Source organism: Enoplosus armatus, chromosome 5 (genome assembly GCF_043641665.1).
Source record: "Enoplosus armatus isolate fEnoArm2 chromosome 5, fEnoArm2.hap1, whole genome shotgun sequence".
Lineage (NCBI taxonomy): Eukaryota > Metazoa > Chordata > Actinopteri > Centrarchiformes > Enoplosidae > Enoplosus > Enoplosus armatus.
The window spans coordinates 15,739,729-15,759,577 of NC_092184.1; the positions used below are offsets into that span (position 1 = coordinate 15,739,729).

The 19,849-nt window shown below is 40.6% G+C and overlaps 2 protein-coding genes and 1 long non-coding RNA gene across 3 annotated transcripts in view; all 3 read left to right on the plus strand.

Moving 5' to 3' along the window:
* Nucleotides 1–733: 733 nt before the first annotated feature.
* On the plus strand, nt 734–2,753 carry LOC139284913 (uncharacterized). The gene is made up of 3 exons (XR_011597346.1): nt 734–748; nt 1,533–1,580; nt 2,721–2,753. It is a non-coding gene; the product is annotated as an uncharacterized lncRNA (long non-coding RNA).
* A 6-nt stretch (nt 2,754–2,759) lies between these two features.
* Nucleotides 2,760–8,159, plus strand: LOC139285475 (elastin-like). The gene is made up of 10 exons (XM_070906042.1): nt 2,760–2,781; nt 2,858–2,923; nt 3,070–3,123; nt 3,388–3,423; nt 3,725–3,793; nt 4,493–4,531; nt 5,137–5,193; nt 6,851–6,886; nt 7,928–8,002; nt 8,113–8,159. Exons 1-10 carry the CDS (start codon nt 2,760–2,762, stop codon nt 8,157–8,159), a joined length of 501 nt encoding a protein of 166 aa, XP_070762143.1.
* A 2,983-nt stretch (nt 8,160–11,142) lies between these two features.
* The window catches only part of limk1a (LIM domain kinase 1a), a 44,493-nt gene continuing 35,786 nt past the window's right edge, over nt 11,143–19,849 (plus strand). Inside the window, exons 1-2 of the mRNA XM_070905880.1 lie at nt 11,143–11,200; nt 14,190–14,283. Coding sequence (XP_070761981.1) covers nt 11,143–11,200; nt 14,190–14,283 — 152 coding nt within the window. The remainder of the gene's footprint in view (nt 11,201–14,189; nt 14,284–19,849) is intronic.

Sequence of the window (19,849 nt, forward strand, 5' to 3'; positions counted from 1 at the left end):
AACAGCAACTGTGTATTTCATTATTATTAATGTAACCAAACAGACAAAATAATTTATATAATATAATATATATATATATAATAATATATATATAATAATGTAACATTTTAAAAGGGAATCTCTAATTTCGCTTTTTATTCTTTTTTTTTGCACTTCGTACTCTCGTGGTGGATGTGTGAAAACAGGCGGTGGGTTCAAAATAAGTGCATATTTTTTTGCAGCTACTTCATTTAATTCTGTATTGCGTCTCAACCTGTTTTAATGTTCTTTTCCTGACTGTTTTGACAGATTTTGGTGGCGTTGTTCAGCCTAGTGGTAAGTAGTACATATGGAACTGTTTTTAATTAATTGTTGTACTGTGTATATACTTACTTCAGATAACTTAACTTGAGAACATGTTTTTTATTTCACAGCTGGCACAGGTGTTGGTAAATATGTATAAATTCTATCATATTGAAATATACCAAAGAATACTCAACAATTTATTATATGTGACAAAACTTGAACTACCTTGTATATTTGTGTGTCACAGGTGGAGTAGGTGTTGCACCCTCTGGTGGTGAGAGCAGTTATATTTTTCTTTTACATGTGTATAGAGTATGTGGCATTGATCAATTTACAATATTCTGTTGTATTTGTACCAAATGTAATGTTTTGTACTGTCTAACCGTCCTATTTTATACTGGATGTTAACTGATGTGACCTCTGCCTGTTTTTTTAGTTGGTACAGCAGGCCAAGGTCAACCTGGTGAGTGTAAACAATCTGCCGTTAATAAAATTGCTCTCAGCACTTCCTCAAATCTGCCGTCCTTGCTGTACACTGAAGTGTCAGCAATCCAAAGTAAGAAAGGTGAAAGATGCCACACTTACTAAGAGATCCACTGATGTAACAAATATAAGAGCAGGGTTACACTATAATATCATGCCCCATCAATGACCTCGTTGTTTACCTGGTCATGTGACTTTCATGGTCAAGAAAGCCGGAATAAACAAATCTGAACAAATTATTATAGCAGATCAAATGTTCAAAATCTTAGTAATCAATTTCATAATAGTGATTGAAGTGATGTAGTCAAAGTTGAGTCTTAGATATATCATAGTGTACAGTTACTAGGTAAACAGTATTTGCCTTTGTATTTAGGAATATTATGTTGTTGTCTTTCTAACAGTTAAAATAGGCTCTCTTTCTGTGTTGTGTGTTTGGTTTTTTCTTGTTGTCTTCTGACTAATTTGTATTAATTAGTTAACAGATTTTTCAGTATGGGATGTTAGATAATTCATGTATTAGTCTCTTTTCTCCTTTAGTTGCAACCGGAGTCCAACAACCTGGACGTAGACCAATATTTATACCTTTATTGATTTAACAACTCTCATGTTGTTTTTAGCCCTTGAGCTATGTTTTGTTATTGAAACTTAATGGGATACAATACATCCATCTGGCCACATGGTGGAGACAAAGACAAATACAAAAGCTGCGGTGGTTTGTTTCCGCTGCAGTCTGTGACTTTACTAATACTAAATGCTGGTTTCAGGTGTTGGTGTTGGCACAGGTGGCAAAGCACCTAAACCATTCATTCCAGGTAAAGATGGCTAATATTTACCTTCAAAATGTTGTTCACACTGTAAATCTACAATAATGTATGATATGTTGCAGTGTACCCTCCACATCTCTGATTCTCTTGCTTGTGGCCCACAATGCCTTCATTGGTTAACTAGTTGATCTTGCTCATTCCATTGCCACAAAATCAATTGTACATCAGAAATCTGAAATCAGAAGCAGAAATACTTTATTGATCCCCGGGGGGAAATTATACAACTATTACAATTATACAATTATACATATGGGTACTATATGTAATATTTAGTATAGCTGTAAAAATAGACTCCCCATATCTATGTGACTCAGAGCACAGTTGTATGACTGAAGATTACCTGAAGATTACGTTATCAATACACTTTTTATGATTCTATTCAATGTTATAGATTGTGCTTTCACACGCTGGGCTGTATTTACCTTACTGTGCACATTCTCTAAAGTGAGTTAATGAATCAAACTTGAATCGATAAAAGCAGCAGTTAATATATAAAGAAAAGCTGCATCAGGCTTTTCTCTACCCAGTTACACCTCTGTTAGACTGAACAGTCATCAGTTTTGTGCATCTGCAGGTTTGCAGTTTTAGGATATTTGTGCTCTTGTGCACTATTTTACCTGTGATGGACATGAGACCAAATCCAAGGTGTTTTTATTGCATTTCATTTAGTCCAACTCAGTCAGTCAAATATCAAGATTGATCTTTTTGTCTCTGAGAGGGAATTTGTTTTGGGCTGCAAAAGCATCAATATAAGACAATAAAACAAGCTAAGACACATTGAATTCAAACATATGAAATGATTGTTATAATATTAGACACTATCAACATAAAGTAACGATATTCATGGAGTTGATAAACCCTACATGTAACTCAAGGCAGAGTGTAACAGAGGGAGAAAGATTGAATGTAGCCTTCACACATTCCTCTTTAAAGCAGAATCAGAAGATAGATTCATAGATTTTCGGTCTCCAGTTTTTTGATTCGTCTCAGTTTTCCAAGTAATAAGATGTCTAAGGATTTAATAAACCAGAACCAGAATAGAGACACTTTTATTCCTCGTCGTGACAGGGACATCTGTTAAATCTTCTGACTTCACACCTCCAGTCTTCTAACATTTCTACTCCAAAGGTGGAGCAGGTGTTGGTCCAGGCGCAGGTGGATATCCATATGGTGGAACCTATGGAGGCAGGTTCCCTATATTTTCTATTTAACATGCAAAGTTTTAAATTGCAGTTACGATGACTTCTATCCATTCTGTGCTTTAGTTCCTTATGGTGTTGGCACTGGAGTTAGACCTGGAGCTGGAACGCTGCCGGGGGCGAAACCTCCAGGTATGTGTTTGTGTATTTCTGCTTCTTCCACACAAAGTTTGTCTAAAGGGTGATTTCTTATTGCATATGTATACATTTTTGGGGATGTTTTTGCCTTTTTGCATGTGAAGGCTCAGACGGTGTTGTGTTGTGCTTTTTTGTTGTAGTGGGTGGAGTAGGAGGAGGAGCAGGAATCCCTCTGGCAGCAGGAGGTTATCAAGGTCAGGGCGCACCTGCATTTCATTTAACATGTACAATGATGCTTTTTATGTGAACCTTAAGAACACTAGGTGTCAGTTAATGGGGAAACATGAAACATGAAAAGCAAAAATACTGCTTATTTCCCTTTTCAAGATCAACATTTTTTTCCTTTAAATTGTTTGATTATTGGCATTCCTTGGATGAGCCAGCCCCTGACACAAACTGTAGGAGACGAGTTGACCTACCCCACAATAATGCTACCTTTCTCTGTCATCACGATTCAGGGGGATACAGGCCATATCATCATGGTTATGGGCAGGGTATGTATGAGAGGACAACACTAATACACAATGTTCCTCTAACTTAAAAAAAAATTACCCAAAAAACGTTCTGCCCAGTGCTCAAAGTGACAGTTGGTCAGGAGATGCCATCGCATTGCACTTCCTGTGCAGGAAACTGGCCAACATGCTGATAAGTTTCTGTGTGGGGCATAGTGTCAGGAACGAGGAGCCAGCTGGATACTTTGATGAAGGAATTCAACTGGTGTTATAGTGGAGACAGTCTGTCTTTATCTGGCTTATCTAAACCACATCTAAGCCAGTCTTTGGTCTCTTGTGACAGGTGGGTTGACGTATCCTTCTGCAGTTGGACTGGGAGGTGCTGGTGCTGGAGCTAAAGCGCCCAAACCAGGTAGTGTAACAGGCCTGTGACTGTTATAGCACATGGAAACACAACATGTATGTGTTGTGAACTTGAGTCTTGTTTTTCTGACAAGCCCTTTTGGTAAAAGCAGCACTAATAATAGTGATATGTAGTTTATAGTCACTGAAGCCCTACATAGCTTCAAAGACCTGCTGAGGAAATTAGAATTACTGAATTTAGTGACATTTATTGTACTGAATGATCCTTTGCAGTATGGCCATAATCTATTTAGTATTTAGTTTGAGAAACTGAGAAGTCTTAAGAAATACGTGTGTATTAATGAAGTTAGTTTAACGCTGGCAGCATAAACTCACCACGCTAGTTTTAAAGTCAAACATTTTACATAGTCCAGCTCCACCAAAGGCAGCAGTCCCTGCAGTGTTACAGTACCGTTAGGAGCTTGTAAATGGAGCAACACAACATGATTACTGTTAGTAATACTGTGTACAACATCAAAGTAACTGTTTGAAGATAACACAAACCTCTGGAGAGTCCTGCCCTGAAATAACAAAACTCTGCCAGAGGAAGTTTGGATGACTGTGACCTCAGCTGAGCCACTGGCTACATGTCGCCTAATAACAACATATAGAAACACAAGTAGTGGTAATAAGTCATACTTCACTGCACAGAAAAATCATGAGAATAGACGCATTATCATGACTTCCTTATTTGATTTCATTTTAAAAGGCTACGGCAATCTCGGCGGTGGCGGCGGATATCAGCCAGGTGAGCTCGCTGTCTCCTGTTTTATCCTCTTTTTTCAAAATCAAAAATGCTTTTTTTGGGGAAACAAAATATGCAGTAGTGTGTTAATATGGCACACACACACACACACAACACACTTAACACTGTGTGCTGTGTAGCTTCTGATCCTCCTCCTCCTCCTCCTCCTGCTCTTCCTCTGCCCATCAGTGAGGGATGAGTGTAATCACACAACAACAGCCTCCTCTCGCTGCCCCACAGACACCGTACAGGCCAGTCATTAAATCTTGTGGCCCTAATCCTTCTCCCAATGGCCAGACTGATATGTGTCTGTGTGAAATGCTTCCACAGATGGTTTATTAACTTTCCAATTTTTCCAACAGAAAGGTTTGCCAAATTCAGAATAATTACTGGCTTCTTGAAAATTAGGTCAAGTGGTCATATTCATTGTACAAACAGTGCGCATCACTCCAAGTTGTTTCTACGCTACATTTATTCACAATTTACACGCAGGACACCAAAACTACTTATTCTATCGAATGATCCAACTGTCATCAGTTTACACACATTACATGTTACTGTCAATGGATTTGTTGAGTCTCCATTGTAACTGCTATTTAATTTTACAGGTGGCATTCCTGTGGCTCCTGGTTATGGAGGAGGTTACCCCCAACAGTACTTCCAAGGTACTAGTACTGCGTCTTGTGCATCTTGTCAAACGTTCTCTGCAGATGAGTCTGTGACAGATAGATGCAGAACACAACAAACGTTGTATTTGTGTTGGTGGTTGTGTGGTGACCTTTGAGGAGCATCGGCTGTGTCATAAATCAGCGGTGAGGACAACAGAATAGAGCCATTTATCTTCAGCAGGTGAAGGCAAGAGAAGAAGACAGTTGTAGTTGTGTGTGTGGTTGTTTAGGAGAGCAGTCAGAGTGCTGTTTCTTGCAAGCAAAAAATACAAAACACAAACTATGGTTTGAACATAAAATATGGCATCATTTTGATTTGATTTAATTTAGATTCAATATGGTTTCATGTTCATTTTGGTTTGTTTTGTGATCTATACTTACCTATTGTCATGTATATTTCAGTATAGTTACTGAAAGGTTTTTAAACCCTTGCCATTGTTGTTTTTTCTGCTCCTGGAAGCCAAACATGAACCCAGATAAGTTAGCTGGCATCCACACTGCATCCACGTAGTCAAGGATTTAGAGCACAGACGATTCTTTAACTTTTCATCCTTGTTTCTGGATCAGGAGGTGGATTAATGTCCAGCTGCCAGCAGCCAGGTAACAGCTGGAGGAATGAGAAGGACAGGAACACTGACCTGTCGCTTCACCCCTTAGAGCTGAGAGCATAAAGAAAGGGAGAGGAGAGCTGCTGCAGAATGACAGGCCATTTGACCTTCCTTCATTTATTAAGATTCTTCTAATCCAATTAAGGAAACCAAATGTTGCAAATATTAGTTTAAGGCTCATTAGCCCTTCTCTCCTTTCCTTTATGCCAGACACTTTCACCACAGTGCAACTCCAGCTTCTTCTCCACTATGTGGGTTTCTATGTAATCTCCCATACAAGTACATTCATTATTACCATTTTACTAGTTTACATGTAGTAGAGAGATTGCAACCTCAATTAATCACAGATTAAATTTGAAAAGTCCTGAATATTTGTGATTTGAATCTTACTGATGAAAACAGAATTCTGATTAGATACATTTATAATAGAAATTATTCAAATTCACTTTTATCCTTTAGCACATGCAAGCAAAAAGGGCTTTTCACTTTTAACATCATTTTATTTCCAATTTCTCACACTCAGCTTGTTAACAAACATGGGAGGTTGACTTTGCATGAGGGAATTAAATTGTGTTTGAATGCGTTTTCCTCTTTTGAGCCCCCAATTACAGAGAGATTAATTGGACATAACTACAGACAGTGGAGCAAATTAAAATTATATCAATGCAATCTTTCCCCCATTTGCAAAATATATCTGAAGAAAACTGGGCTGTGCAGTCTGTCAGAGCTCACTTTATTCAAGTTTCGCAGCTTAAATGGACAAAACCACAAGCGCTTACCCTCTACCACACTTAAATAATATACAGACAGGAAAACATTGCTGTGTGTTGAAGTCTGGTTACTTGAACACATTGAGAGCACCTCTGGATCAGACAGCTCAGCACCAGATCTAAGTGCCTCCCATGTGATCTACTCTTAACGTCAACCGTTTTTCTTTACCGCATCCTGGCCAGGACAAATATATATCAGCCTGTGACAGATCTACAGTGGTAGCATTAGTGCTACTGACACCATCTCATCTCTCCTTTGTCTTTAATGTTGTCTAGGTGGATATGTACCAGCCCCACTGACTCCTCAACAAGGTACCGAACACCCACCTCCTCACACCTCTACATGCACCCAAAGCACCTCAACCAAATTCTCCACTCTGCTCGCTGGCAGAGGAGGGCAGCATGTCAGATTATTTGGATGAGATTGGAAAAGGGTGTTTTGTGGGTCGGTACTGTACGGCGTGTGCTTGTCAGTGCAGATGGCACGGCACAACCAATATGAACACATGATAATCTGCATTTTCCTGAACATCTGAGATTACGGCTGGCTGGATTATTTCAAGGAGAGCACGTCTGGTTTCTTAGATTACTGCGTTTTGCTGGTGTCTGAGTCACTGATGGCCTTTGAGGGTGCCTTTAAATGTAAAGATAGTAGAACTCACTTTAAAGAGGAATACCATCGTTATATAAATTCACATGCAGCACGGTCTAGAGGTGCCACAGGACAGTTTTTATGAAGTCAGGGGGATTAACACTGACGCCCTGACGTTATTGGCCTGTTACATTTTTGTGTGAGCCAGTGAAACAGTCTACAGGTTTATAACTGTCAGCAGAGCAAATGATGAACCATGGTGTGACAATTCAACCTCACATCTTATAAGCAGCTCTTTTTACATCCCATTCACGCCACAAATTAAGGTTTTTTTTCTATCTTATTTCAGTCTAGTAAAGAGTAATGAAATTCCCAAACATTTGACAAAATAATCTGAACTCGAGGTCTGCTTACTAGCTTTCTTTGAATCTTTTCAAACTCCATCTCCTGATAGACTATAAGATGTGATTGAAAGCTGTGGAAAAATCTTGTAAATGGACCTTAAATTAAGAGTCTAATGTCAAACTACTTGTTGTCCTCTTTGTATGTGATTATTTTGATGGGATAAGATACAAGTCTGTACCTTCATCGATACATCCTTCTGTATTTTTTTGTCTTTGGTTCAGTGGTAGTGAACATTGATGAGTCTTCTGTCCGTAATGTATGAGAGCTTCTCTGGGAGGCTGGTGGTACAGTACAATTGCTGGATGGATGCAGAAAGTAGATAGCTCTCATTGGCTGTTCCTTTTGTTGTTTTGCAGCCAAAGCAGCCAAATATGGTCCATTGCAGGCTTTCCTTGGTGGTGCAGCAGGAGGAGGAGGAGGGGTCTACAGAGGTAAAAGACCATACAACATATGCAGATTTACAGATGTGTGTGTGTGTGTGAACTTATCTCCAGTGTATGCTTAGAAAAGACTGAACAAACTGTCCTGGTCTTTGCTGCAGGTGGGGTTGCAGGATGCCAGGGCAAATACTGTGGGAGGAGGAAGTAGAGGATCTCTTGAGACCCGGCGTGACCTCAAGAAACCATGGTGCTACTGCATGATCTAGAATGTACATTTTATATGCAAACTAGCCCCATTAGAAAACGTGTTAAGATGTTGTTTTGTTTTTACTTTACTTGACTTCAACGTCTGTTTTCATACAAACCCACCGACCCAGAATTTTGTACACGTTCTGACGTGACGTATGTTATTGAAAGTGCCTTTAATCATCGACGTGGTCAAGTTAATCAGCTTTAACTCCCCGTACTGCACCAGCCTACTTACAATACGAGTGTGTTTGTGTCACCTTGTTTTGTTCTTGTGTGTTAATGTGTGTGTGTTCCGTACTGTTGTGCGAAAGACTGTCTGAACCGTCGGCTGCCAATGTGACCTATGAATGATTTCCCTTTCGGTTTTAATCCTAAAGCAAGGTGATCCGTCCTTAGTGCCTCACCTCGCTGTGCAGAGCTTCACATGTCAGAGGGTTTGGGTTGGTCGAGGCTCGTTCAAAAAACTGATGAAATTTGGCCAATCTCAGCATCGTTTCTGGCTCCCCGTCTTCTCCGCTGCTATTTTTAGACCTGCTGGGTATAAAGCAGCGGGAATCGGGGCTCCGGCCAACCCATCTGCTCCCAGTAACTTTGCTGATTCGAGTTGCTATGCAGTTCAGTTTTCTCAGCATTTCTATTGTTGTCAAACTTGTGATGTATGAAGAGCAGCTTCTGCTCTGAGGACCAACAATCAAAAAGTGTTTGATTCATTACAGGTTTGGGTTTAAAACCCACGGGAGGGTCTTTTAGATTAGATTAAAATGTAGTTGAGAAACTACTCTGGCATGTACATTATATATGTATGAATGTTTAATTATGTGTCAACGTCCTAAAGTCTGGGACGGAGCGCTTCAGCCTGCTTCAAATGTTTAGTCTCATTGCATTTACATGATTATTCAAGATTTTGTTTTGCACCATGCTTTGACTCATAGCTTTATTGTTATCAGGAATGTGTGAACATAAAACAAGAACAATACTTTTGCATTTATTCACTGTTTAGAATTGTAATACAGAAGAAGACTTTGTTTAATGGCTGTGTTTATGTGAGGCATAAGCTCCCATTGTTCTTCATTTACTTGAGCTGCTTTTAAAAAGGCTTAATGACCAAAGGTTCATGAGCGCTGTTGCCAAGTGACCCCCATCTCTCTCTGTAATTGTGTACTGTATTTTGTACTAATTTGATGTTAGCTGGCTTCGGTTCCTTCACTCGGTGCTCTGTAAGAACTGTCTTTGAGCCTCGCTGGGTCAGACCTTGTCTTTTGTGCCGTGGGATGCGCTTCATCTTTATTTAAAGCTGTTTTTATAAGGAGGAACAGTGTGGTTTTGCACTTTTTATATTTCCACGACACACATGTGACTTGTTCCCGGATATCCCGGCATTGTATTTGCTTCATTAAGTAACAAAATAAAATGTGTTAAAAGATCTTGTGTCTTGTGTTACACAGCAGCAGCAGCAGCTTGTCCTGTGAGTTGATCAAAACCACCTGGTCCAGGGTGTCCTAGTAGACTGGTTAGCTATAAGCCACATACCGCATAATATCTCGGGCTCAAGTCCTGCCTGCTTGGGACTCTCTTTACTGTCTCTCCCACCGCACAAAATGAAACAGATTTAGTGTATTTTATCTGAAATGTGTGTAATTTGGCAGAACTCGTCATTGTAATGACAACAAACCACATTAAGGGCAGCCTCAGTGGAGACAATACACTCTTCTTGTTGTGTCAGCTGGGAATAATGAACTCGTGCTGCCGTTCTCTGAAGATCTCCTGGGAGAACCACCGAGAACCACTGACCCATGATCCTGTAGAAGAAGCACACTGTTGTCCCACTTCAGAAATACTACAGTGTCACTATGGATCTTCACTATAATCCCATAATATGTTTCTATTATATTTCAACAAAACCACAAACTGCTTTGGCTTCATCACAAAAGTACTTCAACTTATACCAAAGGAGACGTTCGTTGTGTCTTCATAAAGTCTTGAAAGTTACCACCAGAAAGTAACTGAAGGCCAATTATTGGGAAAATAGATCAAAATAGAAAGTTTTGGGACTGTTGTGTCCTGTGACTGTGCGTTGCGTTTGAAGAACTGCTCAATTTAAACCCAAATAAATATTAATTCATCATTAACTTTTTACTCATTCCTCAACATTTGTTGAATTGTGCGCTTGCCTGTAGACAATCTCAAATGTTTGCATGTTCAGCCGACCTGCCTCGCCCTGGTAGATTCAACTACTTTCAGATTTCACACTTCAACTGACATTTCAATTGCTTTCAGTGCACACTCAACACTTTTCAATTAATTGTACCTCTTACAGTCCACATCAGCTCTCGGCTTTCAGTGAATACACTTCACAGTTCAACTGTTTTCATCGCCTCCACTTTCACTGACACTTCAGACTCTTTCAGTGCTTCAACTTCAACTGTAATTCTCACACATTTTATAAATGAAAAACATCTTTACATTGTTTCCAAAGCTTTCAAAGACTCAACATTGTTGCAGATTGTAGTTTGTGGCTCATCTGCTGCAGCACATTTACATTTTCTCCAGAAACGGTTTCTTTCTCAAGTTGAATCGGACAATATATGGCTGAATTATCATCTCGTTATCTAGTAATTAGTGAACCCTCCGTGGTGTTTACTGCACTGCTCTGTCTTCCTCCTGACCCCCTTCCTCCCCGCCCCTGAAGTTATGCATTAATTAGCCGGGGAGTGTTCCTGGTTGGCCGGCCCTTGTCTGCCTCTCCGCGGCTCAGCAGCTTCATTGGTCAGCAGCTCTCTTGAATGAAACGTGCAGGCAGGAGGAAGCCGTGTGGGCCGCCGCAGGGAGCGACCGACGCACAGCAACACGACCGCCGGGCGGGCTGCGGTGGTGGTCGCACACCGGTTATCTGTCGACCAGAGGCGGCTGGCTCTCTCCCGGAGCTCGGTGTCGGAGAGTGAATGAGGTTGATGCTGCTCTGCTGCACCTGGAAGGACGAACGCATGGGAGAGGAGGAAGGTAAGGAGGAGCTGCTGGGTGTGAAAGAGCCGTCGGCTGCATGCGGCGGAGGGGCGGGAGATGCAGAGACAGCGGCGCGATGCTCCCCCGAAACTGGCAGCAAACATTAAGCTTCGCTCTATTTTTTTCCGACTTTGGGTGTCGTTTTATTGTCAGTCACGCACGGACAACGGCGAAGCATTGGTGTATCTGCAGGGAGCGTCAGGCTGCATGTCCATATTGTGCTGCAACTGAAGCCATGTTTTCTCTGCGAGTTGATGCACCCCGTCATGTGTGGATGCAGTGTTCACCCTCAGGCCATGCACAGGGCTCATCTGCAAGCAATCTTCCAAGATAGCCAAATGTATTCTGCTTATAAACAGGTTGTTACATCAATAAAAACATAGGTGCAGCTTGTTCTGGGTTTGCCCAACATAATCTAAAGCTCCTACAAAGTTGGACTGAAAAAAATATTTTAAAAAGATATTAGGTGCAATTTCCTAATAGTTCAAAGATGAACTCCCCCCAACTTTCCTCATCTATGTCCTTGTGTGTGATTCGTAGATATTTATGCAAATCAGTAGGTGAAACACATGTTTAGCTCATTCTAATTAGTTGAAATGAACATTAAATGTAGAAATCCCTCTAGCACAGTGGTTTCCAATCTGTGACGCCTACAACACCTTGCAAGATAAATATTTGAGTTGTGAGATGATTAACAGAAAAGGGAAACAATAAAACATATTCATGCTTCGTAAAGTCATGCTTCGCAAAGTCATGCTCATTTTAGATTTCACTCAGATTCTTTCCTTTTTTGTAAATGTATTCATTATTTTAGTTCTTGGGGACTGAAAACAGTTTGTGGTTGAACTAGTTAGAAATGATGCAAGTAGATATTGTTTTGCTTTAAAAAAAAAAGGTTGGGAACAATTGCTCTAGATCAAGCTGTGATATACACAATCACTTGGTTAATTTCTGCATTACGTTGTGAAGTTACTGCCTTGACTGAGGTATATGTGTCCTCTGAGACCTCTGTAGACGGCAGAGATCAAGAGGACACAGTGATCAGAGAGAGAAAATGCTCCATAATAAAGAGATGAGGTGAAAAATATGCATTAGTAAAGAGGTGACGTGAAGGCACAAGGAGAGACAAGGCATTAGCACAAACCAGACCTGCCTACGAGCCAACATGATCAATAAAACTACTACAGCAGGGCTGCTTGCTCAGGCATTACAGTAATGAGCCGACCGCTCAAAACCTCCTCTGCCAACACAGCTTTCAGATCGAGGGGTGGACGAACAATCAGCGCTGCAGGGATACCTTCTCCTGTGATACAACATATCAATACCATACCAATATCCAGATGTTGTGTCGCAGGAGGCAGAGGTGTCTGAACTGATGTTTTGCATTTGAGTGGCGTGGTTTAGTTTCAGTCAGTAAAGTTAAATGCAACTGAAAGCACTTAATAAAGCAGCAAATGTAATAAATATTGCATGTGATCCATTGTTTTTGGATATGTTTTGCTTTCCAGCTGCAGAAACATGAGGACTTATTGTCAATACTAATGTTCCCGCTGTTGTTGTGGGTTATGCGTTGTCATAGTAACCCTCATATCAGTTCAGATCAAGTCTCATGTTAAAAGTTTCTATCAAAAAAAATGTTGAAGAAATATCTGATTTTAGGTTGAACATGCACTTACTGATGTGACAAAGTGGCACCTGAGAATCATTCCTGGTTGTTTAATGTCAGACTCACACACAGCCTGCATGTCCGCCATGTTTATATTTGTTGTTGCTTTGTGTCTCAGCGTATCGATGCGTCACCACCTCCTGCTCAGGATGTCATGTGTTCTCAGGCAAAATGAACTGCAGCAACAATAATGTGCCGCCCTGACATCGCCTATCTGCTGCTGCTGCCACCTCGCCCTTTCCAATGAGCCGATTTACATCAGCAGAAAACACACACACACACACACACACACACACACACACACACACACACACACACACAGCTGCGCTCTCTTTAGTACATTTACAGAATTAGTTGCTCCAACTCTGCCAAATTGCTTTTTCCTGAAACTCTAATCGTAATGAACATTTTCCTCATTATAGGAGTGGGAGGATCATCTCATGGAAACTGTTCTTATCAAACTGTTCACGTCAGGAGAAACTTTATCTTTTCAAAAACAGAAGAAGAAAAAATCTTTACATTTTACTGCACTTATTCTGACTTTGTTTGTGTCGTCGGCACTTTTGAGCATAATGGTTAAAGCTGACGTTTAAAGAAAAGTTGGGAAAATAGTGCGTGTGTTAAATGTATAAATCACGCTGATCCTCCATCAGCTCCAGTCAGGCTTCCAATTTAAAAACCTTCAGGTAATATCACAGACGCTACGTCCAATTTGGTACCTAAAAACAGAACTATGACGTGAATTGTCTGGATTAGTGATTAATCGGAATTTGAATTGAATTGGAATCGTTGGCTTAAAAGCTATTTGACTTAAAATGATAATGAGATCAATTATATTCAGTAGCAATTAGCCAAAACTTCAATAAACTCATTGAGTAAAGTGCAATCGTGTGAAGCTGTCCTCACCGGACGACAAGAAAATGTTTAAATATTATTCTTAAAAAAGGTAAAAAGTTATATTTCCATTATTTCAGTAAATATTATGATTCACTGAATCACTGTAAATCGGTCGTCACACTGCTGCTGAGTAATACTCTCATTAAAATTGTCTGTCGGCCATCTGCGGACGCCAACACACACTTCATGTTGAGCGTCGTCCGTCTGTCAGGACTGAAGTGTGTTTGATGTCTGGAGCTTCATTGAGGATCATTAACCAGCAATGATTTGCATTGATAAGGACAAAGATGACATGCAAACACACACCAGTGATCATGGCATCTCGTCAAAGAGCCGTTGTTGGTTTTATGCGTAATGAGCTGTAAAGTGGTGGATGTCAGCGCATCTTTTGACCTCGTGGCCTGCTCTTGTTTACAGCTGGAGGAAGTTTGCCCGTCTGTGCGGGATGCAAACAGAGGATCTACGATGAGCAGTACCTCCAGGCCCTCAACACGGACTGGCACACCATCTGCTTCAGGTACGCTCAACACAAACTCTCTGCGCTCCGGCCTCAACATGTTCACACAAAGTTCACACAAAGTTCACTTGTCTTTAAAGGGCAGCGATGGAGTGTGGAGCCCTGGTTGTCCGTCTTCTCATCTACTGTAATAAGAACATTTAATTGGAAACTATTTTGGCAATCGATTAGTTGTTTCAGTCAATTTTCCAAACATTTTCTGGTTTCAGCTTCTCAAATGCTTTTCTTTGTCATATGTGACAGTGAATCAAATAACTTTTGGTTTTGGATGATAAAACAAGCTATTTGGAGATTTCAACTTCTGATTTGGAACGATTTTTCACCAAAACAATTTGTTTATTAGAACATAATGGGCAGATTAATCAATGAAGAAAACAATCAAGTTGATCATGTTTTCTTAATGGACCTGGAAATTGTTTCTTTTGCTGTTTCCAGCCCTATTTTCCTTCTGCGTGACATCAGGAACGTTTGTACCTGCTAACTCGTCTGAGAATGTGTTAGCACATATATATATATATGTACACATATACATATGTGCTAACACTTCCATTCTCAGACGAGTTAGCAGTTAGCGAGTTAGTGTATTATATATATATATATATATATATATATATATATATAATATTCACACCTTCGTCCTTGTTTAAACTCTTCTGTCAGTCGACCTCTTCTGGTAACACGAGTAGATGCTCTGCCACCTTCTTTTCTTTTCTTCAGGTTTTCAGGGTAAAGCCTTCACAACTGAGCTAATGCGGCAGATTGTTTGATTTCTCTGTTTGTTTTCTTGTCTTTGAGTTGAACTTAGGTTCAAAAACATTGTTTGGAAATAGTTTTTATTTCATTTTTTTATGCATCAGTCTGAAGAAACTGGCAACACAGACGCTGAACGTGAGGCATCACTGGTTTTGAACTGGTCTTGACTGGTTCACGTTAAACTTTACTCCTCTTTAATATCTCACAGCTTTCTCTCATTTTGGTTGCCGCGGAAACAGAAGCTCATTAAGACATCGTTAATGAGCTTCTTCACCACACTGACCAAGACGCTCGCAGACATTTTTAAAGCCATCATCGTTATCTGTCTTTTTCTCCTCGTTGACCAATAGGATCTGTAGTTTCTGGCGTGTCGAGCTCGACCATTAGCTGCCACCGTGACTATTATTTCCGCAGCAGTCCCGTGTGTTTGGTTTTACTTTCCAAAGGTTTTGTTTGGCGAGAAGAATGGGCAGGTTAGTGTTTCAGTCTCAGGCAGGTTTCTCTCTACATGAGGTGTCTGGAAGTCCGACACGCTTAAACTGAAGCGTAACTATAGCGACATGATCAAAATGCTTATTTGCAGAGTGACTGTGTGAATATGGAGACAAAATGTCTTCTGTTTCTTCTCAGATCTTTGATAGATTGTGCTGCAGCACGTTGTGTGTGTGTGTGTGTGTGTGTGTGGGCAGTGAGACTTCATGTGTCTGTGTGAAAGAAATCTATTCACATCTTTATTTTTATTATAACCGGTAACTTCAGCTGACTTTTGATTTTGAGCACAAATCTGTTGGACTGATCTGATCTTAGTGGAGCTCTCAACATTTTGATGACTGAAGATTTTAGACGTTTAAGAGCCAGAAAAAACATAAATTAGATGTATTCTCATTTGTTTATTTAATTACTTGCTGTTCCTTCAACAATGAATTTTAGTTGACAAAACGGTCGCACCACGAGGGCCATTTAGTGGCTGTTCTGGAGCTTTTGCTAAGGAGTGCTCCTCCATGTTGGCTTAAAAATGAGTGGCAGTGAAGAGTGGATGGTAGAGAGAGCACGTTACAGCACATCTGGATGTATGAAGCGCTCTTACTTTCCTCATGTCTATGTCTGTTTATACCACATGTTTGTCGTTCTTCTTGTTCTTCCTTTAAAAGAACGTCTTTAAAGGCTAAATGATCCGATCAATGCAGTCGCCTCAGGTCTCATAACACGATGCAACCGAGCACATGAATAAAACTCACAGATGGTCAAGACAAACTAATGGCCATCGATTGTTTCAGGACGCCGAACTGCAACCTGAGGCGTCGGCCAGCAGCTGGTGTCGAGCTGCACGGAGCTCGTCATCAGTTCTTCATGTGACGTTTCGCATTCTTCGATAGTATTTAGACGCACAGAGAATCAAACAAACTGTTTTTATTTCACTTTATTAAAAGAATATTTGTCATCACGTAATGTAGCCTTCCGTTGAACTGAAATTACAATAAATAATTTGTTTTGTTTGTTTGTTTTTTATGCTTCTTCATCATCGTGCTGGTTCCTTTCAGTGTGTTGACGCCATGACACTGCAGAAAAAACATTACCATGCTCTATGACTTCTTATTCCCGCTGGTGCTGATAATCTCATTAAGTTGAGCCAGGAGAAGTTATTCACTTTGAAAGTGGGGCAGTTTTCACAAGGCTGTTCTATATATTATTAATAGGACACAGTTGTTGATGTTGCTGCAGCTTTTGTTACTGATGCTCTTATGTAATATCTCCACCTCTTCCTCTCTCCTCTCTCTCCGTCTCTCACGTCTTCCATCGAGCTAACCTCGTTTCTGACGAGCAGGAGATCAAACTGAGGAGTTCTTGAAACATTTCACATTTTAAACGCTCAACATTTGGAAATCAACCTGCATGTGGTCGGTACCCTTACTGACAGAAAAGGTTCTAATTTAAAGGAGCAATCAGTAATATTTTACTGGCTCTTTGCATAAACAGACTGTAATACATTAGCAGGACCCGTAAATGTTGCTTCTCGCTGTCTGTCTTCCTGTTACCCTCTTTTTTATTCCTCACATTCCTCGTCATTGTCAAAACCTGCCGCCTACATTACCCGAAATGTCATTCCACTGTCAACAGTTCAGTCAGAGATTCAGGTGTGTTATGCTAGTAGCGGCTGATGTAGCCTCGGGCCACTAGCCTAACGCAGAGATGAGGAGCCACGGAGGTCTGGCAAGCTCACTTCTCTTTACACCCCCTGATTTTTTAAAATTCTCAAACTTTAAGTCTTCAGCTCCAAACCGACGCAATTTATCAGACTTTACATGTGCAGTGTTACTCCTCTAGACATGTAAACATCCTTTGATGCATCACCCGCGTCACTCCTCTGTTCACTTTGTTAATCGGCAGGTTGGCTCTCGCTGTGTGGAAAACTCACCGCTCAGTGTGTCATTAATGATTTCCCCCCGGCCGGATATGTCTGAATGGGAAATGTGAGGAGGTGTATCTGGGCACAGGACAGAGTCCACAATGGTTCTGTGGTGTGTGTGTGTGTGTGTGTGTGTGTGTGTGTGTGTGTGTAATGAGAGAGTACAGATAGGGAGTTACATCTGGCTGCCTCAGCCTGGATGAAGGATAGCAGAAGGTCTCAGTGGGCTGTCTTTTTTTGAGGTGTTTGCATTTTTTCATTTCCCTCTTTTCGGTGCGTTTATGTGTTTGAACTCATTTCACACCTTTTGTTTGTTTGCATATGTATGCACTTTGTACTTTGACAGAAAATAAAAGCACTACTTTGCATTTCTTTGTACCATCATTTGGTGTGACGCCTGTGCGGCTCCCTCACACTCACTTTGAGGTGTCAGATATCAGCCTGCAGCTTTAAGCCCTTCCACCCACCATGTAGTGACACAACACTCACCAGAACTGCTGAATTAATAGGAGTGAAGCCTTGTGAGCAATTGAAGCTGTAAAAAGAGAGTTGTAGTCTCATCCTCCCAGAAATCATCCTGATGTTACCACACCGCGTCGAGAAATTAGCGGGAATCTTTTTCTGACCCAGATCCGAATCCTCAAGGAGAGCAGGATTGTCATAGAAAAGGAGGATTTAAGATGGCTTCCCAAGTCAGACAAGACTTTTGTGGAAAATTGACTCGTGGGACTGGAGCTTAAAGCCCAACAAAAAAAACTGTCCAGCTGCAGAGCCGGTGAGAAGGAAGTAGAGATGATAAGAGGAGACGGGAATGCAAAATTAAAGTGCCCAGAGTGTTATTTGAAGACTGCAGGGAGTCCCTTGGGTGCAGAAAAACAAAACATCTCCTCAGAAATAGCAGCGGCTCGCTGTACATACTGTAGCCTTCATGGGAAAATGCAGCCGTGTTCTCACTGAGAATTGCGTTTGTCCCAAAGCTCAACTGTACACTGAAAAACACCACAGAGACTCTCTTTACTAGGAAGCAGCCAAATCATTTATTGATGGCGAGTATTTACTACTTACTATTAAATGACCGAGTTGGCTTCTGTTGATCTGATGCATCACTTTATGACAAGACTGTTGGTACTTTACATCATTCAACAACGTGTGTTGACGTAGTTTAACTGTTTTGTGGTGTCGCCTCAGAGCTGTGTGAGAATATGTGGTCTGTCTTCGACCTCTGAGTTACTTTCAGTCTCTTGGTTTCGAGTTTTAGATTAAGTACATCTGTGCATTGCTTCTCTCTGGCTGGTTTCACACAAATAAAACTGACTACAGCAGTAGTTTGTTTGTAATAAACAGAAGAAGAACAGGGCAGTAAATTTACCACAGTGATTTTCACAGTGTCAGATTGGAGCAACACCACAGATATAATCATGTAAATATCAATAAGAAAAAGCCCCAGACTCTTTGCTTAAAGGAAAATGATATTTCATAACAACTTGAATTATTTTTATATTGTAGATGTGGCCAGGTTGTGATAACATTGTACTCACCGCATTATTTCCTGAGATTTGGGACAAGAAACACGAGCCTCATCATGTCTCCTCTTAATTCTGCAGGGTGGCTAAATTACAGTGTTTCATTATTTTTAATGATTCATGCATTGTTTCTGAAAAGGCCACGAGGACTCAGACTAAAGGCCCTCTAGATGCTTCTCAGTGAGAGTTTTATTGCCTTCACTTTGGATTTGAGGGGATTAAGTTAAAGTAGCTCTTGACATTCATGAGGAGACACAAGATGTAGCGAGAAGGTGTGTAGCATCGTTATGATACGACTCTGGAGTCGACCCCAACCTCTTGCTGCCTCGTGGGAATGAGGAATAAGAGGCTTTGTAATCTAACCTAACCCTTATGCTTATTAGCATCCTCTATGATCCTTTTGGTTTCATGTTTTTTATTAATTTGTATTTTATATTCTCGTCCTGTCATTATTTAAAATACATAATGGAGTCTGAATCGCCAGATTATTGCAAATTAATTTCTTCTGCTTTTCCGTAGCTGCATTAATAATAAAACAGCTTTAGAAATGTGTGTTAAACTTGGTAAAGCAATGCTGAGAAGAATCCTCATCTTATCAATATGTATGTTTTTTACTCTGCTGTGCTGCAGTCTCTCTGCAGTACAGTGCAGCACTGTCCTGCACCCAATAAAACTCTTTCTGCTCGACACTCGCTGCCCCAACACTCATCCCACAGGACTATAAAGGCTTGTGCTTTGTTAGCACTTTAGCTAACAACCTCTTTTTTTTTTACATTCAGCGCGCATCTACCGAGGACGTGATCGTACACAGTGTTTTCTAACGTTGGTGACGGATTCACACTCATGTGCTCGCATATTCAAACAAACGCACAGCTGTTGTGAA